The sequence below is a fragment of the Silene latifolia genome, chromosome 9 (genome assembly GCF_048544455.1).
Source record: "Silene latifolia isolate original U9 population chromosome 9, ASM4854445v1, whole genome shotgun sequence".
Lineage (NCBI taxonomy): Eukaryota > Viridiplantae > Streptophyta > Magnoliopsida > Caryophyllales > Caryophyllaceae > Silene > Silene latifolia.
In genome coordinates, this window is record NC_133534.1 from 6,059,157 (window position 1) to 6,082,592 (window position 23,436).

A 23,436-nucleotide genomic window follows, 5' to 3' on the forward strand; every position below is an offset into this window, starting at 1 on the left:
CATCTCTTGAACAAGTGGTCAGGTGTTCGATTCCTGACTCTTGCGAATGAAGAAACCAAATTTGAAAGGAGTCAATTCATTAAATTGCCTTCAGTGCTCCGAAGGAGATTGTCCCACCTGTCGGTAAAGAATACTCCTAATCAACACCAAAAATAATTTGTTATGCATTTTCTTATTTTTATCTAGACTCAAGGAAGAGTACACTCCAGTCTCCCTATATCAAATCCGTGGCAAGCATTAATTCATACTTGATTGAAATACCACTCACAAAAAAAAGGTAACAAATGATTCCGACAAACAGATTTTAAATTTATTTAAATCACAAAAGAGCTGAAACAAAGAAAACATAATTAAAAAGAATCATTTCCGACTTCATTTAATAATTATTCAGGTTTAGAGGAGTAAACTAAAAAATACCTAACAAACATCTAGTAGTAACAATATTATTTAAGCGATGCGAGTCTAGTGGCATCGGGTTTAACCTTCAAAGCTTGCCAATGGGCAGGAGTTGAGAGGTCCCGTGTTCGAACCCTAGGCTGCGCAAATCATGCGGTTATCGGTCCACCGGGGACTTTAAAAATGCCGGTCCTTCGTACACCAAAAAAAAAAAAAAAAAAAAAAAAAAAATATTATTTTACGAATTTGACTCTTCCAAATCTTCAAACTTAGAACATTTCAAGGAATTTAGTTTATCTAAACTTCGTAATTTGATTACACCGCTTAGACATTGTTGAACCTAGAGCATATTTTCTTAACCTAAAATAAAATATGTTTCTTTGACCATAGAAAGAATCGAGATTGAGACATTTTTGTTTGCTTTACTATTTGAAAATCATTGAGTTTGCATATGTAAGTAGCTACGTAAATTCATAATAATAGAATAGAATATTTAAGCGTAAAAGATGATTAATTACCGTATAGGTAAAGTAAAGTTAGTTAAAAAGTAAAAGATGATTAATTACCGAATATGTTTCCTTGAAGTCGAAGTCACAAGGGAGGAGCGATTTCCATTTGGATGATATTTACGCTTTATGTAATGTTTTCGAGTCTGTTTTATTTTATGGTCTTTCGTTAGTAGAAAACATAATAGTGTAGTGCATGAACTGGCTCACCTATATGGTTATATGCAACTTGCTAGGAAGGTTGGGTTGATTCTCTACACGACATGTTTTGGACTTGGTTAACGATGATATTAATAATATGAGATAATACCGTCCCGGGTGGTTTTTGAAAAGGAAAGGAAAAAAAAAAAAAAAAGATTAATCTTGCGGATTTTGGGAAAATCGTATTTAAAACCAAAGAAAGTAACCGTTTATGACGTCCCCACTCACTTTTACTCATTGATGATTCCGCGAATAGACTCTTTCTCCTGTGTCAACGACTAGTGTTTTTCCCCCAATTTCTCAAACCCTAGAATTCTCCTCCAATTTCCCCCCTTTTCTTCATCAATTTCTTCGTCTTCACTGATAAATTATCACCTTACCCAGGTAAATTCATCTCCATCTCTCTCGATTTTCGCACTTCTTTCTGCAATTTTGTTAATGTTCTGTTGTTATTGTGTATTTCTCGAAAACCCGATTATCTATTGATGTATTTATCATCCTATTAGTTTGCATCGATTATTGGATTTCTAGGGTTCGAATTTCATGTAAATAGATATAGGATGTTGTATTTGATGGGGGATTAGTTTGGATTACTAATCAATCAGCTTAATTTGTGATTTATGTGAATATTAGTTAGTAATATTGAGATTCAGACGAGTTTTTTTTTAGTTAATGTGAAGGTTTAATTAGTTTTGTTAGTGTGTTGGACAATTTGTATTCAGAAGTTTTTAGAGACTATTTGAATGATTAGGGTATTGATGGGGGTAGTCGACTCGAAGAATTGCATGGAAAAGCAAAGCTCGCAATTGTTAGACTTTTTAGTTTTCTACTGGTAATGAAACGACTTAATATCGCTCGTGCGCGTTGATACCGTGTAGGAGTTAGTAATGATTCTCTTTAATTGTTCGGGCGTGGGATAGGAGAATTGGACGGATATTTGTCCGCTTGGTGTTCTAGTAGTTGATAACATTTAATGTGTTAAGCTAAGAGTGTCTTCCTAGAAGGGTATTTTACCATTTAGTGTAATATAGGCGTGTAGTACATTTTCCATATCCAATGGAGCCAAAGACTTTTTGATTTTTTGCCTGGGAATATGATTGACGAGAATGTCACTTATTGTTTACGCTTCTGGTATTGTCGATAGCAGTTGGTTGGTGTGATTCTGGTTGCCTTTCATAATGAGTTATTCGGGACCTTTTCCTGTCTTCAATCCTGCCTTTGGGGCATTATATTAATGTTTTTATCGATAGAGATAGTATATAAATTTGTATGTAGTATTCAATTGTTATGGGAGGAGAAAGCTGAAGTAGGTGAGACTGCGAAAGTGAAGAGAAGAGGGTGTTAAGGTTGCGAGGGACATGGTGTGGGTGGGATAGGAAGGGGGAGGTGATATTGCGTGCCAGGGGTTTGTCTTATGTGCGTAGGATAGAATTGGATATTTTTGATTTGGATAATGTAGGGTTTTCTTTTGGAAGAGTACTCGCATCGGGTGGGCGTATTTCTACTAACATCCTGTCTTGTTATGAGTCTTGTCTGATTTCTTTTTTCTTTTAAACGGATTTATCTTCGTTTCCTCACATATTCAGCGGAAAAAATGATCGTGCAAGTTAGTTCGATTGGAGTGAAGGTTGAAATTTTCTAAATAAATATTTTTTTTGAAATAAGATTGTTGATTATTAGCACCACTAATCTAAGAGTCGAGGATAATATAACTCAGGACTCTTATGTAAATGTAATAGCTATGTTCTATTCGCTACGTCAACTTAGTTAATTCTCTATATTTTCTTTTTTAGATGAGCAAATTTGGATAATTTTTAATTGAATATCAGTATGTTTATGCTTTTGTTTGTCTTATCATCACTCCTTTTGTAGCATGTTCTAGATTTAAGAGTAGCATCTCTATTAGTGAAAATGTTCTCTTTTAGAAGATCATGCTTGAGTTATGTCACCAATGTTACCAAATTCTGGTGACCAATCTTACACATGAAACGCTACTTTCAATTTTATTTAACTTGCTACTCTTGTTTCCTTAGGGGGTAGGAAGATAATGAGTGCTGCCCAGGCATGCCCCTGCCATTTTTTGCCTAAAAAATGTTTGGGTAGATCATCTTTACAAAAATGCACGAATCGGAAGAGGGATAATATTGTCCTCATCGAAGTTGATTCTGATGATTTCGGTGATGTTATTATCCTTGATGTCCCCGAGTCTTTTCACAAAAAATTTAAGAAAAAACCAAAGCATGTGATTAGCCTTGACGACGACGACGATGATGGCGAAGTTGAAAAGAGAAGTGGAGCTTGTAATCTTGATGCTGATGCCACCACAAGTCATAGAAGCTCTCCTACTTCTGTAGCTGATTCTTTAAACAGTGCTAAGACTGCTAAGATTGATGAGGATTCTGTTAGTGAAGGAAAAAACCCTGTAAATTTATCTAAGTCCAAGCGAACTTACTCTGATAAAAATGTGTCACGGAATCGATATGGCTTATGGTCAGATGATATGTCCTCATCTGATAGTGATTGTTCGGATTGTGAGTTTATGGGAGACTCTTCTGGAAGGCTTAATGAACAGTGGGAAAAGACTTCCTTCGTGCAACCAAAGGGCAGTAGCTGCGTTTCGCCTGAGGATAAATCTGGTTCTTCAGCATCTAGTCAACCTGCTGATAATAGTGCTGAAGAAGTAAAAACTAAGTACTCAGATCCGCCTGGTCAGCAGTGTGAAACAGATGGTTTTCTTAACGATTTGGCTCAGAAGATTGATGAGAGAAACCGATTCTTTCAGAAGGGTTCTTTTTCTACTAAAATAAGTGACCTATTTGGGAGAGGATATGATAGTTGTATGGGTTATTCTGATCCGGTTGATAAAGATGGCTATTCTGTAACTGACGTCCATGTATACCAAAGTGGTGATAAAAAACGTTCTGTCGATGTGTCAGAGCCCTCCAACAATAAGGGGTGTTTAAATCATGAAAAGAACACTTCTACTAGTTCCGCTAAGGTGCTAGCTGGACAATACGAATGTGCTCCACTGGATGCTGATGCTAAAGGGCCTAGTGAAGCGTGTGTTGGGGTTAATTCTGCAAATATGAAGGAGAATCTTCATCTCAATGTTGAAAGAAGTTGCCCTGAATCATTCGAGAGAGAAACTGATAATATTTCACTGGAGGATTACTCTAGGTGTGGCCATGTAGTTCATGACAATGAAGCAAAGTCTGCTTATGAACAGAATTGTGTATTTACTGATCGACAGAAGAGGAAGGAGACTGATGAATACAAGCGTGCGATGGAAGAAGAGTGGGCATCTAGGCAGAAGCAAATACAGCTTCAGGTTCTCCACATTTCTTTTAATATCGACTTACATTTCTTTTGTGTGTAATACATACGAAGTTCTTGTTATCTGTGTCTTCGTGAATGTTGTTTTGTAAACAGGGAGATAAAGTTCTTCGTGCGTATTAACTGAATAACTGTTAGGTGTCGTTCTTCGCCAAAACCGTTCTAATTTTTATGTCAACTATGTTTTTGAACTTTTTTTTTTCTTCTTTTTTATATCCCATGTTACAACAAACTTCTGAATTATTTTAGACAACTCAGGGCTGAAAGAGAAGTCACTGTCAATTTGATGTAGAGAATTGTGTCGTCTTATTTTGGGAATCTGTTACATGGATAATTTGGTAATATCTTTTCTAGGCTTTGATTTTCTCTGTGATGGAAATCGGCAAGTATATGATAATTGTGGGTCTTGGTAGGCTGTCTAGAGCTTTGAAGTTATCTGGGTTGGAAATTGGAAGGTATCTGAATATTGTTGTTACTGTAGTAGGCTGGCAGCCTTGGGATAGGTTGAATATAACCAACATTCGAGCCTGAAGTTTCGAAAAATTCTAGTATTACTCAAGTATTGACTTTGTTAGAAAATTTCCGTTTTACTTTTGTTGGATTTAAATGTATCTCAACAGAGACCTTGGTTCTCTTTTACCAATGGCTTTGCGTGTCTAATACTCTTTGAAGATACTATGCGAGGATGAGTTTCCAGTTGACTTCCTTTTGGCATTTAGGTTTTTTTTGGATATGGTCTTAAGTCTTTACTCTGTCGTTTGCTAGTATTTTACATCCTCGTCTCTTAATCAAATTGATCAAAGATTTATCGTTTTGTCTGTACTTAGGCAGAGGAAGCACAGAGGCTGCGTAGTAGAAAAAGAGCAGAGAAGCTGCGTATAATGGCTAATGAAAAGAGACAAATGCAGCGGTTAGAGGAAGTACGAGAAACACGGAGAAAGGTATGTTTGCCTTTCCATGAGAATTTGAATTTCTGATGGGTGGTGCAAGTTTTTTTGCACTTTTCTTTTCTACGTCTCTTTACTCTTTCCATCTGCTCCTCTCAAAATGTAAATAAATGAACCTACCAACCTAGTGTCGACAATAGTAGACTGTTAGACACTCGTCAGTCGTCATTTGATATCCATACGAAATGTTGCAAGGTGCATCTTAAATTACATGCATCACATTAGCTGTAATTGGAACTCTTTAACATGGTAGGATAAAAGTGTTTTTCATCAATGTTATGTTAATGCAGGATGAGGAGAACTTAAATATAAAAGATCAACTTCGTGCTGAAATGCAGAAAGAACTTCACAAACTCGAGATGTGTAGTGACATGGCCTCTCTACTTCGTTGTTTAGGGATCCATGTTGGTGGTGGCCGATTCCCGTCTCCAAATGAGGTAAAACATCTTGTGCTTGAATCCTAGATTGTGTCTTCTGTTGGCATATTCATTTCCCTCTTTTTGCTGCCATGAAAATTTACTGAAATGAAAGGGGATCCTTATTCCAGATCGAAGCAGCATATAAACGAGCTTGTCTTAAATTTCACCCTGATCGGTTCGGGAAAAGCGACTTGAGACAGCAAGTTGAAGCGGAGGAAAAATTCAAGCTCATTTCAACCATGAAACATAAATTGTTGCTCAAGCAAAATAACAATTGGGCAAGATAGGTAAGTTTAAGAACAAAAAGATAAGACGACACTAGTTTCACACTATGATTTCTGTTTTTACTTTTTAGTTTTATATGGCATTGCCTTCATTTTTCTTGGATACGGGAGGCGCCATACGTGTTGTATATGTGAATTTTTACTGTTTAGCACATGTTGGGAGGAAAATGCAAGTGTCGGCGTATTTGCCTGAGTTATTCTTGGGTAAAGAGAGGCCATATGCCTTGTAGATCAATTTTTATTGTTGGTCGAAGCAGATGTAGGGAGGCAAATGCAAGTACGTACCGGTTCACTTGTTTTTCAATAGCATTTACGAAATATTTAGCTTCTATTACACATGTACTGTGAAGACGCGGACAAGCGGTGATTTAACAAAGGACATATATTATCTTGCTATACTGATGTTTGTTTCTTTACCAATTTAAATAAGTTTTGAGCTACTCTATTTGGAAATCGAAATTATACCATTGATTTAAAAACCATGTCTTGTCGAATCACCTTTGTTACTCCCGTAAACAAAAACTTATTATCTTAGGACGAAAATATCTGTTTTAAGATTAAAACGGTTCAAATAGCATTCCTTTTGTATAGCTGAGATAAGTTTGTTATGGACATTCTACTTTTGTAGTATCTATTCTACTTGTCATGTAAGTTAAAGATGTATATTCTCGTATTAAACAAGAATTTGTGTAAAAACCATTTGGCCCTTTGCTTCTTCAAGAACAAAGATAGATTCTTTAGAAAACTTGTGGTATGCTTCAGGTATCTATATAAGCACAGGAAGTAAACCAGAAAACATCAAACTTAACCATCTAAATGTTTTACAATATGGATAACTTATTTCAAGAGTTTCATTTGCCAAATTGGCTAGCAATCCTTGCAATACTTATTGTATGTGTTATTCTCTTAGCCTTATGCTATTGGTGTTGCTGCCGAGGAGATCGAGTTCCGAGCATGGTCTTGATCAAGCCAAGATGAAGATTACAAACTGTTATTAGTATTATTCCTGAGTAATATCGAATTTCAGTGTTACCCTCTTGCATTTCTTAACAATCCTTGTTTGTCGGGTTTATGTTAAGAATATATATGTGGAAGGGTGATATCTTTTATTCTACCGCGTATTTTTTATTTATTTTTGTTATTATAAACTCGCTCTTACTTCTAGTAAATATATTTTTCCTACCTTCGCCGTAAGTTTTTAGTCCTTATTTGTCTTTATCATCTATCAACTGACTTATATTCGTACTAGCATTATCTTAAATAAGTTGTAACAAATGTATGTATATGGAAAATAATATATCAAAGTTGTCGGTAATCATTAAAGTCAAATACGGTCAATATAAACAACTAATCCGTATCAAATAGGGTGGTAACGGGTAAAGCATGACTCTTATTTATAATCATTGAGTGCAATTATATGCACCATTATTAAGTCCATCCACTAGGGTTGTTAGTTGCTCACTTAATCTATTCATTAAGCTACTATAGAATTACCCTCTAATGACATAAACAAGCATTCTTAATTACGATCAAAGTTCCGTCTTAGAGACTGTAAAATGGAGTGAGAATTAGTTTCCATAATTAACAAAAGTGGGAGATTTGTTTATTCATCTAATTGTTTAGGTGATCCATTCCTTTCTAATAATTTCATGAAATTATTAATCCATTGTTAATGATAAATGAATAATTATGAGCAATATCCCAAAATCTCAAAATCTATAATCAAATAATCATCATAATGTCTGAGATTAAGCAGATTTCAGAATGCTTCATCAAACCAGAGTTCGAAATCGAGGACTCGAAAAGACAATACTACTTAAATGCTTTACAATTAAGCTTGCTCCAGTTAAACTACATCCATATTAGTTACATATTCAAAAAGCCAAGTAATTATTCTCCATTATCTCATTTAAAAAAGCTGAAATTCAGCCTCTCTAAAGCCCTTGTTTACTTCTATCCTCTAGCAGGACGGTTGGAAACAGCACAATCCGAAGATGAACATTCTTGCCTTATCTATGTCAATTGTCTGAAAGGCCCCGGTGTTAGGGTTGTACACGCTAGCGTGTTGAGTATCGACATTTGTCACGTTCTTTCGACAAATTCTGATGTTCCGTCGATTCTTGGGTGTTTGATTGATTTAGGTGAAGGTCAAGTTGTTAACTATGATGGTCACAGTAGACCTTTGTTATCAGTTCAGCTAACCGAATTAGCTGATGCTGTTGTTCTTGGAATTTCTGTTAATCACTGTGTGGTTGACGGAACGTCTTATAATCATTTTCACCAAACATGGTCTCATCTATTCATGGGGTCCTTGTCGTCGTCTATGTCTCGACCATTAATCCAAAACCCGGCTGTGAAGATGCCGTATCTTGACCCTAGTGAGTTTCTTTCTCGATCTGCGAGCCACTCTGGCTCGCAATTCAGGGAAAGATTCTTCCATTTTTCAGTTTCGTCTATTAAGAATCTTAAAGCTTTCGTGAATAAGGAGTCATTGAGAAATGGTACTCACGAGCCAGTATCTTCTTTTAAAGCATTGTCAGGGTTTATATGGAGATGTATCACACGCGCCAGGCGTATTAACCCGAGTGAGTTGACCAGTTGTACACTACCAGTCAACGCTAGGCCGCGTTTCCACCCACCCTTATCACAGGATTACTTCGGGAGCTACTACACGCGTGCCAAGGCCAGTGCCAAGGTGGGTGAGCTTCTAGAAAATAATGTCGGATGGGCGGCCTCATTGCTCCATCGGGCTCTATTGTCTCTAGATGACAAGGCGGTCAAGACCCTATTTGAAAGAGCATTTGATGAGGGTCCTCAATTGCTGAGTCCGAGTTTGAGTCTGAGTTCAAATGATGTGGTGGTGGCCGGGTCAAATAGGTTTAACATATATGGGCCGGAATTTGGGCTTGGGGTGCCGGTTGGGTGTAGAGGTGGATATGGAAATAAATATGATGGGAAAGTGAATTGTTATTTAGGCAATGAAGGTCAAGGTAGTGTGGGTTTGGAATTATGTCTTGAACATAAGACCATGACTTCTCTTTTATTAGATCAAGAGTTTATGGCTTTTGTATCTTATCAAAATTCCGACTCTAATCTTATTTCTCGAATTTAATTTTATCTTGTTACGAATGTATTTATGACTTATGAGCTTCTACGGTCCTGAGATGATTATTTGAATTTCAATTTTTCATATATTTCGAAAAATGTTGATGATTAAGTAGTTGTTTTCGTCTAACCATGTAAAAACGATATTTATACAACTTTTTCGTGATTCTTGTCGTGACATGATGAACGGGTTATTTTAGGCCGAGTAGAATTATGAATGTGTTATTCACTCCTAGTCTGGTAAGGTAAAAAGTAGGACTTTTATTGCTTTCTCCTTGAACATTCTAACAATGGGCTCATGATAACACTAAAATTTGGGAGAAACGGTCTTTCAATAAATTATTGAGAAACCAGTCTTCCGTACACCCTTTTATTTATATTTCGTGACTCTTTTGTTATTGATCGTGATATAGTAATTTCGTACTTATTTTCATAATAAATGTACCTATTTTATCTTCAATTATGATCTGTACCTATTTTATTACCTTTAATACCACTTTTTCTTAAAATTGTAATTGAGAGACCATCTCTCAGGAGATCTACTCGATAACACTACAGAGCAAAACATTGGAATCAAAATAATACACGGAATATATCGGTGCTCAAATCAAGCGATATAGCTGTTGCAAATCATGTAAATATAGGCAATGAATAATTGCCTCCCTAGAATAGCCCTTATTCTTTGCATATGATTATTCTCTTTGTATGTATAAATAGATAGAAGATGTAAGCTGTACAACACATTCGAATGAATATCAATCTCAGTCAATATTCAACCCTACTCATCTTATAATATGGTATCAGTGAGTTCATTCTAACACAGCCGTCTTCTTCTTTTCAAAAAAAAATACTAACCACAAAACCTAAGGATGATAATTCTTGATACACAGATTGTTCAGTCCTCTACCGATTCTTCTTCATCTAATACCGTTCAACTCGAGAATACCGGAACCAAAATCACTCTCATCACTTTCAATGGAAGCAACTACGATGAATGGTCCCGATCCTTTCATCTAGCGCTTCTTGCGAAAGGAAAACTAGGCTATATTACTGGAACTATAACACCACCGAAAGCAACCGATGCAAAATTCGAAGCCTGGCAGTCTACCAACGCCCTGGTGACTCTATGGCTATACAACTCGATCGACTCCAAACTACAAAAACAGATCTCCTATCGTCCTCAGGCCAAGCAAATCTGGGACGAAATCAAAACTCGATTCTGCCAAACGAATGAAGCCCGAGTATACAAATTACACGCTGACCTTATGGCGTGCCGCCAAGGCCCAACAGAGTCCTTGATGAACTACTATGGGCGCATGATTCAACTATGGGACGAGCTTCTTGAATCTGATCCGCTTCCTACTTGCTCGTGTGATCCCTGCGCGTGCAACCTGGTAAGTCTTCTTGATGCTCATCGAGAAAAGAAAAAGGTTAGAGAATTTTTAATGGGTCTCGACGATCGTTTTGATAACCCTCGATCTCAAATTCTTGCTATTCGCCCCCTCCCTAATTTGGATTTAATTTACAATCGTCTCTTACAAGACGAAGGTATGCGTAATTTATCCTCTGCTCGTCCTGAATCGAAACCCGATACAATGGTTTTTGCTGCCCGGGTCAATAACAGTAATCGACCAAATGGGGGAAGGGATTCAAATCATTCCTTTCAGCAGAATTCGAATTCCACTCGTGACCAAACCCGACCCTTTTGTATTGCTTGCAAAAAGACGGGTCATTTCTTCAAACTATGCTATCGTGTGACGGGTAATTTCCCTGAATGGTGGGGCGATCGTCCCCGCGATCGTATCTACATCAACCCAAATGATACCGACCTAAGTAATGCAGTGTTCGTCCCCGATGTTGAGGGACGGGCTCGTTGGGAACGTTTAAAGAAACAGGGGGCGGGCGCAGGCACGAAACAGGGTACGAATACTGGACCCGCGCCGAATCCGGGCGCTGCTACTGCTGGACACGGATCTTTCGCAGGTACTGTCAATGCTTCCGCTTCCGTATCGAACTTTGACAAAATTGATTTCAACAACATGACGCCTTAAGAACTTGAGGAGCTAAATACAATGTGGCAGACCCGTCAAGGAACTCTCAAAACCGACTCTACCAGTGGTAAATTCTCTCCCTTATATTGGATAATTGATACGGGTGCGTCAAACCATATGTCTAGCTGCTTATCTATTTTTTCGAATTTACGAACCATCTCTCCTCTGTCCGTAGGACTGCCGAATGGTGAGGTTACCATTGCCACTCAAAGTGGTGATATCCATTTGTCATCTCGTCTCACTTTACACAATGTCTTATATATTGCTAATTTACGTTGTCATTTAATCTCCGTTTCCAAACTTCTACTTGACACATCGTTAACTATACAATTTTCTTCTAAATTTTGCGTCATACAGGACCGTTCCTCGAAGACAGTGATTGGTGCGGGTGAGGAATGCGAGGGACTATACCTTCTCAAGGATGTTCGTACTCCAGTAGCACAAATAAACACCGTCTCAACACCGGATACAATGGAACTTTGGCACCGTCGTTTGGGTCATCCAGCTTCGAGTATTTCCCGTTTTTTGCCTTTTATTTCAAATAAACATTTGAACTCTAATTTTCATAGCAAACATTGCGATATTTGTCTTCGTGCAAAACAAACACGAGAACCTTTTTTTCCAAGCCTAAGTATTGCATCTAATATTTTCGATTTAATTCATTGTGATTTATGGGGGCCTTACTCCGAAAACGCCTCTTGTGGATCCCGTTTTTTCTTAACTATTGTTGATGATTTTTCCCGTTCCACTTGGGTATATCTCCTTCGACACAAAAGTGATACACGAAAAACTTTGCTAAATTTTTTCTCCCTTGTGGAACGACAATTTAATAGAAAAATAAAAACCGTACGGAGTGACAACGGAACGGAATTTTCTTGCCTTGAAAATTTTTTTAACGAAAATGGCATTATTTATCAATCATCGATGGTCGACACACCCCAACAAAATGGTCGTGTGGAACGAAAACACCGCCATATTTTAAATGTGGCCCGAGCTCTTCTTTTTCAAGCTAACTTACCCATAATCTTTTGGGGCGAAACTATTTTGGGTGCCGTCTATCTTATTAATCGGACTCCATCAATGATTCACAAAGGCAAAACCCCGTATGAAATTCTTTTTCAAAAACCGCCTCCCACTAATCACATTCGCATCTTCGGGTGCTTATGTTATGCCAAAAACATTAATCGGTCTCGAGACAAATTTGCATCTCGAAGTCGAAAATGTGTTTTTTTAGGATATCCGTTTGGCAAAAAGGGGTGGAAAGTATACGATATTGAAACCGGCACCTATTTTAATTCCCGAGACGTCGTTTTTATCGAGCATGAATTTCCTTATTTTAATCAAACAAATAAAACTACGTCAACACCATCCTATTCTTTTTTAAATGACACAAATGACTCTGTTAGTCATGACATCCCCGAACAGAGACCAAACGACTCCAGCTCCTCACAACCACCAGCAACAGACACGCCCACCATCGAGCCCCAGCCAACCCCAACACCCGATGCTCATGAACCCCCCGACACAACCCAGTCCTCATCACCACCAACCGAACAACCAACCTCCGCTTCCGCACTCGACACCACAAACACAGCTGCTCAAAATACACCCGAAACCCACGACACCCACGACACCCCTGACTCCACTCCAAACCCAGATACCCCCTCCACAACAACCAACGTCCCCACTACCATGGGCAAAGGCCATCGCACAAAGTTTCCCAATTCTCGCCTTTCCGGATACGAACAGCCCCCGATCAGTCCCTCTACTCACGCCGCATCAGCACCGTCTCAAGGTACGAAATACCCCATCTCTCATGTTGTTACTTATAATAAGTTCTCACACAAACATCGTGCTTTTCTATCGGCCGTGACTAAAAATCACGAGCCTACGAGTTTTAAAGAGGCCGTGCAGGTTGCTCAATGGAGGGATGCCATGAAGTCCGAAATTGAAGCTCTTGAAAGGAACAAGACGTGGACACTTGAAACCCTTCCGCCGAACAAGAAGGCTATTGCATCCAAATGGGTATATAAAATTAAGTACAACGCTGATGGAACAATCGAAAGGCATAAGGTTCGGCTCGTTGTTATGGGAAACAGACAGGTAGAAGGAATCGACTATAATGAAACATTTGCTCCCACCATCAAACTCGTTACTGTCCGTACTCTACTCGCCGTTGCCGCCTCCAAAAATTGGGATCTCCAACAAATGGATGTCCACAACGCTTTTTTACACGGTGAACTTCACGAAGAGGTATACATGAAACTACCTCCGGGCTACGATTCACGCATGGACGGGAAAGTATGTAGACTTCAAAAGTCACTATATGGCCTTCGACAAGCTCCGAGGTGTTGGTACGCAAAACTAGCATCCGCCTTAAAAACATACGGCTTCCGACAAAACGCTTATGATCATTCCCTGTTTTCATTCCGACAGGCTGAAACTGAGGTACACATACTCATTTACGTTGATGACCTTGTTATTTGCGGGAACAATTCGGCCAAAATTCGAGAATTTAAAAGCTATTTAAATAAGTGTTTTCATATGAAAGACCTCGGAGCCCTTAAATATTTTTTGGGTCTTGAAATTGCTCGAAATAAAACCGGATTATTTATTTCGCAAAGGAAATACGCCCTCGATATTTTAATTGAGTCCGGACTCCTCGGTTCTCGGCCCGCACCTATCCCCATGGAACCCAATCATCACCTCGGGATTTCCACGTCCGACTTGCTCCACGACCCACAACCGTATCGACGTCTTATAGGGCGCCTGGTATATCTAACAATCACAAGGCCCGAATTGATATACTCCGTCCACATTCTAGCCCAGTTCATGCACGCTCCCCGGCTCGATCACTGGAACGCCGCATTGAATGTCGTGCGCTATCTCAAAAATCAACCCGGACAAGGGCTTTTATACAGCAGCAACAGTCCATTATCTTTGCACGCATATTGCGATGCCAGCTACGCCTCGTGTCCTAATACACGCCGGTCCATATCCGCTTACCTGGTTTTCTTGGGTAGCTCTCCTATTTCTTGGAAAACCAAGAAACAGAATACAGTATCCTTGTCCTCCGCCGAAGCAGAATACCGCGCCATGGCTTTCACGGTATGCGAATTAAAATGGTTGAACGGGTTACTTTCATCACTCGGCATTACTCAAAAAGCCCCTATCGACCTACATTGTGACAATGCCTCGGCTCTACACATTACACGCAATCCCGTCTTTCACGAACGTACCAAACATATTGAAGTGGATTGCCATTTTATCCGCGATGAGTACACTAAAGGCTTCATTCACCCGACTTACATCCACACAAAGAGCCAACTCGCAGATATTTTTACCAAAGCTCTCGGCCGGACATCATTCGAAGAACTTCTTTCCAAGTTGGGCGTCTCAACTCTACACGCTCCAACTTGAGGGGGGGTAATACACGGAATATATCGGTGCTCAAATCAAGCGATATAGCTGTTGCAAATCATGTAAATATAGGCAATGAATAATTGCCTCCCTAGAATAGCCCTTATTCTTTGCATATGATTATTCTCTTTGTATGTATAAATAGATAGAAGATGTAAGCTGTACAACACATTCGAATGAATATCAATCTCAGTCAATATTCAACCCTACTCATCTTATAATACAAAATATATAAAAATGTACAATTCAAAGACGGGCTAATTGTCGAATGTAATACTTAGATTTTAATTCGCAACTGCAGGAGGAGTATAGAGGTTATCAGGAAGACGGGGAACGAGGATGACATCGAGTGGAGTAGCCTTCGGGCTGGTCATCCCAAAACCTTCACTCATATCGACGGGTTCATGTAGAGGAGTTGAAATCTAAAACCCTTGTAGTAAAGTAGCTAATGTAAGCATCATGAGCTTTAAGGCATAAGTTATACCAGGACATATCCTCCTCCCACTTCCGAAAGGTAAATAAGCGAAATTTTTACCTCTCAAGTCGTAATCCTTATGAGTTGTAAGAAATCTTTCAGGGCGATATTCCAAAGGATTAGGCCACACCTCTGGATCTCTATGCATCTTGTACAGATTAACAAAAAGTGTAGTACCGGCCGGGATATGGTAGTTGTTCACAGTACAGTCCTCAGCGGATAGTCGAGGAACTGATAGAGGGCCAGAAGGGTACAATCTCAACGTCTCCTTGAGGACCGCTTCCAAGTATATCAGGTCCTTCAGGTCTGACTCGTTTACCCGCCTTTCTTTTCCTACAATGGTGTCGATTTCTAATTGAGCCGTCTTCATGACATCTCTGTTGTTAAGTAGCAATGACAGTGCCCATGTTAGAGTCACTGCTGTCGTATCTGTTGCCGCTAAAATCAGTGTCTGGAAATTATATCAGGGTAAGCAGTCAGCAGATCAGTATATGTCATAATCTACATAGTATAAAAGCCAAGTTTTTTCAAGGCTTCCTATTGGCGGATGAGTTTTATAAATTTGGCTGCATATGGGTCCCCCCCACCTTTTATATACCGTTTAATTACCCTCTCTCCCTTTCTCTACTCAATTCTTATTCTGATTAATCTTATTCAGTTGTGGATTTTTAATTACTTAATTCTTAACTAGTTTAGATCCCGCGCAATGAATGCGCGATATTTATAGAGTTTTTATTTTTATATTACTTAATCATGCTAAATTAACACCTCATTAATTTCTCATATTTCACGTCATTTTACTTAATTTTTTTCATATTTCACGTCTTTTTGGCAATGATTTTATATATTTCGATTAGTGAAAGATATATTTCGAGATTTGTAATATATGAACCCAAATTTTTTGACAATGATTGAAGATTTTTTACTTCGAGATTTGTAATATATGAACCCAAATTTTTGGTAATGATCGAGGATTTTTTACTTGTAGCAATATAACAACGATTGACGGTATATTTTTTTTTTTTTTTTTTGGCAATGATTGAGGATTTTATACTTATTTTTTGCCAATCAATTTTTACGTTATTTTTGAGCAAGATCATTGATATGATCTAGATTTAGCACATAGTAGAATAGGACGTTATACATATTTTTTGGGAATTATTTTCTACATTAGACTTAACCGATAGTAGAATGCAAAAATTAAAAGCTCAATTAGAAGATAATATTTTAGGCGGGAAAAAACGTAGATTGACCTATTCATTGAGTAATTAGGGGATTCTTAAATTCAGCAATTAGTGATTCTATTAAAGATTTTATTCATTTTTTTTTTTTTTTGCACGGGTTTAACACTAGTAATACAGTAAAGCGATTAAATTAAAGATCGTCTCACCATGCAATTAGCTTTAATGACTGTATCTGTTCCGTAGTTGGTATTATTAGGCCTTTCCTCCTCGGCCTCATATAAGCCGAGCAGGACATCCATGAAATCCCGCTTCTCGGAATCTTTCCTATTTTTATGTTCATCAAGCCATTCTTCAGCGACTTGATCGATCTCTTGCGCAACCTTCTTCATGGTATTCTCGTACCCTCCGATATCAAACCATCTCAAAAATGGAAGTGCATCAGCAGGAACAAAAACGCCTGCGAGCTCAAAGAAGTCTATTAATGCTTTCGAAACCTTGTTATATTTTTCGCCTTGGTAGATTTCCTTCAATGATTTCCCAGCAATTAATCTAACCGACGAATTCAAGCTTACGTCATTGAACCATTGCTTCATGTCTACTACTGGCTGTTTATTCCGGTTTTCATAGATCTCTTGTATGGCTAATCTTAGCTCTGATATTCTAACATTTTTGAGCATTTCGACTCTCTGATTCGACAGTAGCTCGACTGTAGTGATCTTTCGTATGTCACGCCAGTATGGGCCATAACGGGAAAAACCTGTTAGAAAAAGTGGAGTATTATATTAACGTAAATAATTATTAGAGGAAATTAGGAATATTATTAGAAATATATTATCATTATATTTCTAATAATATTCCTATATTCTTAATATCCTCTAATAACTATTACAACATAAAAACATAAATTAATAAAAAAAGGATAAACCAATCTTAAATTTCATAATTTAATTCTTAAATCACAAAATTTTCCAAAAAAACCTAGCATGGCGGAGTTGTAAGCGAGATGCTCAACGAAAATTGTTTGAGGTCGGTCCATGAACGCTCTATCATTTGTGCCTAAGCATTCTTTAGCCATTTTATGCGAGCTAACAACCAATGCTCGCTTGACACCGAGCCTAATCATGAATAAGGGGCCATATTTATCAGCCAATTTCCCCAAGGATATGTGAGGAAGTACTCCTAGAAGATGTAAATGGCCGATAATCGGCCATGAACCCGATGGTTCAACCGGGTGGTTTTTGTTAGGATTGTTATTTTTTCGTCTTAACAAATAGTAAAAGAATAGTACTAGTAGAGAAAGAATAATTGTTGTATGAAATTCCATTTTAGTTCGATAAAATGTACTCCCCCCCTATTTATAGGGATAGGGGATCCGGAGATATCTTTGTAGAATGCGATAGTAGAGAAAATATCAAGATATGGTACAGTCATATAAAACGCGACGTAAATTGTGTGGTCATAACGTCCGTGTTCCGGGTGTAATTCCAGAGCAGGTATAGTTACCACCCGTGGCTTGTTGAATGATGTCTTGAGTTGGATTCTCCTTTGGTCTTAATCGTTCCTCTCGGCCTCTCCTGCAACAATGAACGGCGAGGGCTTGGCTTTGTGCCAAGCGTACTCACTCCGACGCTCAAGTCAGTAAACTTAAAGGATAAGTTGTTACTTGGCTGAATGTATATTGTAGAGAGATAAGGAAGATATTACCAGATGAATAGTGTATTTAGGTTTAGTTGTGTATTTTCTGGATCCTTTCCTCAATGAAGGTTGATGAGTATTTATAGGCTTTCACCTTTTGTCACGTAGTGGCCAAGTGGCCAAGTGGCTAGCAGGTGGAAAGACTGATCTACCCCTCGGCCGAGGTTTCTAAGGCAGGCCGGCGGGCCCTGTTGACTCACCGCCGAGGGGTCTTGGATATGAGTACGCGGGTATGTGCTCCGGCTGGCAAGTTGTCATGCCGAGACCCAGGCTGACCGGCCGATGGGCTGCATCGGCCAGGCTATCTAAGTCGTTGACTTGCTGTGGATATCTTTGACCTTGCTCAATATGTTGACTTGGTCAGCGGTGCAGAATATGCCCCATCAATTTGCCCCCAGCGTAGTCTATGCCGTGGTATGGGCTCCGATGTATGCTTGAGCGTATATTCTGCGCAAGTAATTTGTAAAAAATTTCTGCATCGGCTTCTTCTGCGGCGGCTTCTTTTACCTCGGCCTGGTCTTTCTTAGGCCGTACCATATCCCCCCTCCACATGGATGTGTAAAGGGCATCCGATGTGGAAAAGAAAGTGACGCTGGCCGAGACCAGGATTGAGTGTGCCGGTTGTTTTTGATTGCCCCCGGCCGGCGCTACTTAGCTCGGTTGACCATGTGGCCGGCGGAGAACAGATGCTTGGGAATTTGTTGAGGGAGGTGAATAGGCAAGGAGATATGAATAGGCGTGTTGAAGACACTTGGTCACTGTTGCATTGATTGACGTCTAACTGTTGCAACGATTGACATCCCGTGGTTGCATGCCCGACACGTGTCTGCATGCTGATTGGTTGACGCCTCATGGGCTGTTCGCTGATTGGTCCTTCTTTATGGGCTTTTCCCTATAAATAGGGCAGTTATCCTGTGAAATTGGCCACCAATTTCATTCTCCAAAATTTTCCTCTAAACTTTCAAAGGCTTCTTTGTCTTCGATTTCTCAGAGTTGTTACTCCGGCGATTATTTTTCTTCAAGGTAAACAAACAAATTTCTTCACTCCTTATTTTAAATAATTATTGCTATTATGTCTTCTGTTGAGGCCGGGACTAGCACTTATGCGGCGGGGGGTTCCCCGTCGCGTCTTGATGGGGAGGGGATACTAGACGCCATCCCGATAAGGTTTGGGGGCCCTAGGTCTCCTTCTCCCGTAGTCGATCCACCAATTTTGGGGGGACGGGAGGATGAGGATGACGATGCTGATGAGGATGAGGGGATTCCTTCTGACGGTAGGAGGCTGCCTATCCCGGATCATGGCGAGCCCTGCACGACTGGTCTTGACCGTGCTTGGTCCCATAAGTTCGCCAGTTGTTCCGGCGAAACATTTTTCGGAGGCCATTTCTCCTTCGGTGAGGGGTACAAGATTGTTATCCCTAAGAAGGGTCAGGCGGTCTGTTGCCCTCCACCGGGTCACACCGGCGTGTACATCAGGCACCTGGAATATGGGCTCCGGTTTCCTTTGAATGAACACGTCGCGGCCATTATCAAAGCTATGAACGTTGCCTTGGCCCAACTGCATCCGTTGGCCATGAGGACGGTAGTCGGCTTTGTGTGGCTCTGTCTCTTTAAGGGGGAGACTCCTTCAGTCAACTTGTTCCGCCGACTTCATAGTCTTCGGCCGTCGATCGCCGGTAAAGTGGGATGGTACAGCGTGCAGACGGAGCCAGGCTATGCCTCCGTGAACAAGCTTACTTCTTGCAAAGACTGGCAACGGCGATGGGTGTACGTCCAAGTGCCGGAGGACTACCCTTTGCCTCGGTCTTTCCAGAGCCCTGTTCACTTTCGGTGTGAGAGCCGGGAAGAGTACGATAAATGTATCTCCCGGGGTAAGGCTAAGATGGATGCTTCGATGGTCCTTCTTACTGAGGATGAGAAGCGGGCGATGCAGCTGTTTGACGCTGAGAAGGGATGGCTGCCCCGACTCGATTATTCTTGGGATGTTTGCTCGGCCACGTCGGCCTCATACCGGCCCTCGGCCCGGGGTGAGTGGGGTCGGTGTGAGGCCCATCTTTGCACGTTATTCTCCTGTTTTTAGAGCTATGTTTTATTTCTTTCATGTAATTCTTGTTTGGTTTCTTGCAGATCGGTTCGGCCAGGATCTGTCCGAGAGTACCTTGAAGAGGATAGGCCTTGATAAGGACGGGAAGGTCGTTGAGCAGCATCCTACGGCTGAAAAAAGTGATCGTAGACCGTCCCCCAACGAACTCATGGATAAGGAGATGAAGTCGCTGGATCCGCGGCGGCCTGTGCAAGGGTTCTCGGGGGCGTGCCAAAGAGAACAAAGAAAGCAGCGTCCAGGTTGGCGGCGGCGTCTGGGCCAGCTACCTCTTCGACCCCAGTGGTTCAGGAGCCTGTGGAGGTTATTGATATTACTGGGGGGTCGGTGACCGTCGCTAAGGAGCCACCGCTTGCTTCCACCGTTGCCGGGGAGAAAACTGACTCAGCCGGCCCTCGAACGAAGAGGGTTCAAACTGGTACGGATCTAACTTGTGGTTCGGATTTAGCTGGTTCGCTGGACATCCCGGATGACCGCTTTACGATGTGTCAATGCAAGGTGACATGGATGCTCTGTGTAAATTTTTTGTAGATCCTCCTTCGGCAGCTGCCGCTCTCACCGAACGGCAAATAGGGAAGCAGCCTGAGAAGGCTATTGAGAAGGCGGGTGGCGGAAATGTCATCGTTGACTCCTCAGTCCAGCAAATTTCTGCCTCCGAGCTTGTGGCGGAGGGCGTGAAATTGTATAAGAGGCTGGCGAGGTGGACCCAACAAGCCGGCTCCTATATTACGGAGCAGGAGAAAACCATGGCCCAAGCTGCGCCACTGATCGCGAAGCTTAAACTTGACCTCTCTGCCGCAAGGGGGGAAGCCGCGAAGGTTAAGCTGGATCTCTTCGCTGCCAAGAAGCGCGTGGAGGAAATGGAGAGGTTGCTAGCGGCCGAGAGGGCCAAGGTTGAGGAAGCTGACGCCGCCACCGCCAAAATGATGGGGGAGCGGGACAGGTACAAGGATGGTTACGACGCCGTGGTTGCCAAGGGGGAAAAGTGGAAGGATTTGTTCCACAACCAGGCGGAGGGGCTCAGGGACGCGCAGGCTGCCCTTGCTCAAAAGGAGAAGGACATTGCAATGCTTCAAGACGATCTTCTCCCTAAAATGTGCGCCCAATTCCGGGACCAGGCCGAGGAGGCGACCAGGGAGGCAATAAGAAAGCTCGTCCCCGAGGGCTCTTTCCCGTGGGATAAATTTGAGCAGCTTTTGGACGAGATGGCTGAGGCTGCGGAGGCAGCGGCTGCGGAGAAGACGGAGGCGGCGAAGGCGGCTCAGGTTGCTGAGGACAAGGCGGCCTATGATGCCAAGGTGAAGGAGGGTGACGCGCTAAAGGCACTTGAGAATGTCGAGCCCTCTTCCGAGCCGTGCATTTTTTTTATTCGCTGATTAATGATTAATATCGACCCGTGCATTTTTTTTTGCACGGGTTTTATACTAGTAATACAGTAAAGCGATGAAATTAAAGATCGTCTCACCATGCAATTAGCTTTAATGACTGTATCTGTTCCGTACTTGGTATTAGGCCTTTCCTCCTCGGCCTCATATAAGCCGAGCAGGACATCCATGAAATCCCGCTTCTCGGAATCTTTCCTATTTTTATGTTCATCAAGCCATTCTTCAGCAACTTGATCGATCTCTTGCGCAACCTTCTTCATGGTATTCTCGTACCCTCCGATATCAAACCATCTCAAGAATGGAAGTGCATCAGCAGGAACAAAAACGCCTGCGAGCTCAAAGAAGTCTATTAATGCTTTCGAAACCTTGTTATATTTTTCGCCTTGGTAGATTTCCTTTAATGATTTCCCAGCAATTAATCTAACCGACGAATTCAAGCTTACGTCATTGAACCATTGCTTCATGTCTACTACCGACTGTTTATTCCGGTTTTCGTAGATGTCCTGTATGGCTAATATTAGCTCTGATATTCTAACATTTTTGAGCATTTCGACTCTCTGATTCGACAGTAGCTTAACTGTAGTGATCTTTCGTATGTCACGCCAGTACGGGCCATACGGGGAAAAACCTGTTAGAAAAAAGTGGAGTATTATATTACCGTAAATAATGTTATTACAACATGAATAACATAAAAAACTGTAATGAGTGAAATAAGGAAGTTGTTAATAATAACAGAATTCTGTTAGAATTCTGTTAGTTCAGTTTTGGCGGGAAGTTAGTTGTTGCTCATAAATAGGTTGTTACAAGTCATTACATTCATTCAGATAATTTGTTGTAATCTCTCTCTAAAATCTTCTCTCTAAACATTCCTTTGTAATCTTTCAATTACCAAAATCAATAAGACAAAACATTCGATTCTTTTCTCTTCATAAGAATCCTATTCTTGTCTCAGTTTTCCTCGATTATTCCTGGAATTCATATCCATTTTTAGAGTTCATTGCAAGTGGTATCAGACTTCCTTTCTGGGCAAAAAGCTTCAACAAGTGCAACAATGGTGAACAACAAGGTTACGCGTAGTTCTGAAAATCAACTTGAAGATTCCTTCCAATCATTGGAGGGCAAATTGAAGCAAGTTCAAGAAAATATGATCAGTATTCAGGCAACTTTAGGGGTGATTACCCAGAAACAACAACAAGATCGGGTTGATTGGCAATCTGCATTGAAGGTACAGGGGCAGGGGTTAGAGCAATCAAATGCTCGCATGGAGGAGATGTTGAGGCAATTGAATCAATTGGCTGCAAATTCCCAGATTAACAATGGTGTTAATGGCAGAGGATTTCAGAATGGAGGTATTCACGTCAACCCTAACCCTAATTCTAATTTTGGGCGTTTTTCTAAGATCGAATTTCCTAAGTTTTGGGGGGATGATATTCAGGGGTGGTTGTATAAAGTCGAACAATTCTTTGAAGTTGATGCAACCTCTGAAACCATTAGAGTTAAATTGGTATCCATTCATTTAGAGGGTAAAGCCTTGTTGTGGCATCAGTCTTTAATGAAAACCAGACCCATTGGTGACTGGCCTACTTGGTCAGATTATAAGGCTGCAATGTTACTTAGGTTTGGCACATCCCCTTATGATGATCCCACTGCTGAAATCATGAACTTAAGGCAAAGAGGTTCTGTAGAGTCTTATCAGGATCAATTTGACACTATTTTAAATAGAACTGATTTGACTGAAAAGCAAGCAATTAGCTGCTTCTTGAAGGGTTTAGATGCTGATATTCAGAGTACTGTAAGAATGTTTAAGCCACAATCTTTGGCCGAAACCTATTCCTTGGCTAGGTTGCAGGAGAGCACCTTGCATTCTATTCACAAGAAGAACAGACCAATTCTTGACAAACCCTTTCACAAACCCTACACTCCTGTCATTCCAC

General features: G+C 40.6%; 3 protein-coding genes and 1 pseudogene across 3 annotated transcripts; 2 read left to right on the forward strand and 2 right to left on the reverse strand.

Annotated features, from left to right (window-relative positions):
* Nucleotides 1–1,255: 1,255 nt before the first annotated feature.
* On the forward strand, nucleotides 1,256–6,484 carry LOC141598865 (uncharacterized). The gene is made up of 5 exons (XM_074418679.1): nucleotides 1,256–1,487; nucleotides 3,137–4,431; nucleotides 5,264–5,377; nucleotides 5,674–5,820; nucleotides 5,931–6,484. Exons 2-5 carry the CDS (start codon nucleotides 3,151–3,153, stop codon nucleotides 6,087–6,089), a joined length of 1,701 nt encoding a protein of 566 aa, XP_074274780.1. The 5' UTR covers nucleotides 1,256–1,487; nucleotides 3,137–3,150; the 3' UTR covers nucleotides 6,090–6,484.
* Nucleotides 6,485–7,824: 1,340 nt separating this feature from the next.
* Nucleotides 7,825–9,198, forward strand: LOC141600525 (putative acetyltransferase At3g50280). Its single transcript, XM_074420766.1, has one exon. The coding sequence runs from the start codon at nucleotides 7,825–7,827 to the stop codon at nucleotides 9,196–9,198; it is 1,374 nt and encodes a 457-aa protein (XP_074276867.1).
* A 5,723-nt stretch (nucleotides 9,199–14,921) lies between these two features.
* LOC141598863 (flavonoid-6-hydroxylase-like) lies at nucleotides 14,922–17,645 on the reverse strand (annotated as a pseudogene).
* A 3,848-nt stretch (nucleotides 17,646–21,493) lies between these two features.
* Nucleotides 21,494–22,413, reverse strand: LOC141600526 (strychnine-10-hydroxylase-like). The gene is made up of 3 exons (XM_074420767.1): nucleotides 22,392–22,413; nucleotides 21,583–22,130; nucleotides 21,494–21,541 (listed from the first exon to the last, which is right to left on the reverse strand). The coding sequence occupies exons 1-3, from the start codon at nucleotides 22,411–22,413 to the stop codon at nucleotides 21,494–21,496; spliced, it is 618 nt and encodes a 205-aa protein (XP_074276868.1).
* Nucleotides 22,414–23,436: the final 1,023 nt, after the last annotated feature.

Coding starts and splice junctions, on each gene's coding strand:
- LOC141598865 (XM_074418679.1), top strand. CDS start 3,151: ATGAGTGCTGCCCAGGCATGCCCCTGCCATTTTTTGCCTAAAAAATGT. Junction 4,432..5,263: donor AGAAGCAAATACAGCTTCAG/GTTCTCCACATT, acceptor GTCTGTACTTAG/GCAGAGGAAGCACAGAGGCT. Junction 5,821..5,930: donor GATTCCCGTCTCCAAATGAG/GTAAAACATCTT, acceptor TCCTTATTCCAG/ATCGAAGCAGCATATAAACG.
- LOC141600526 (XM_074420767.1), bottom strand. CDS start 22,413: ATGTTTTGTCTTATTGATTTTG. Junction 22,131..22,391: donor GTTTTGTCTTATTGATTTTG/GTAATTGAAAGA, acceptor TTTTTCTAACAG/GTTTTTCCCCGTATGGCCCG. Junction 21,542..21,582: donor TCATTAAAGCTAATTGCATG/GTGAGACGATCT, acceptor CTGTATTACTAG/TATAAAACCCGTGCAAAAAA.
- LOC141600525 (XM_074420766.1), top strand. CDS start 7,825: ATGTCTGAGATTAAGCAGATTTCAGAATGCTTCATCAAACCAGAGTTC.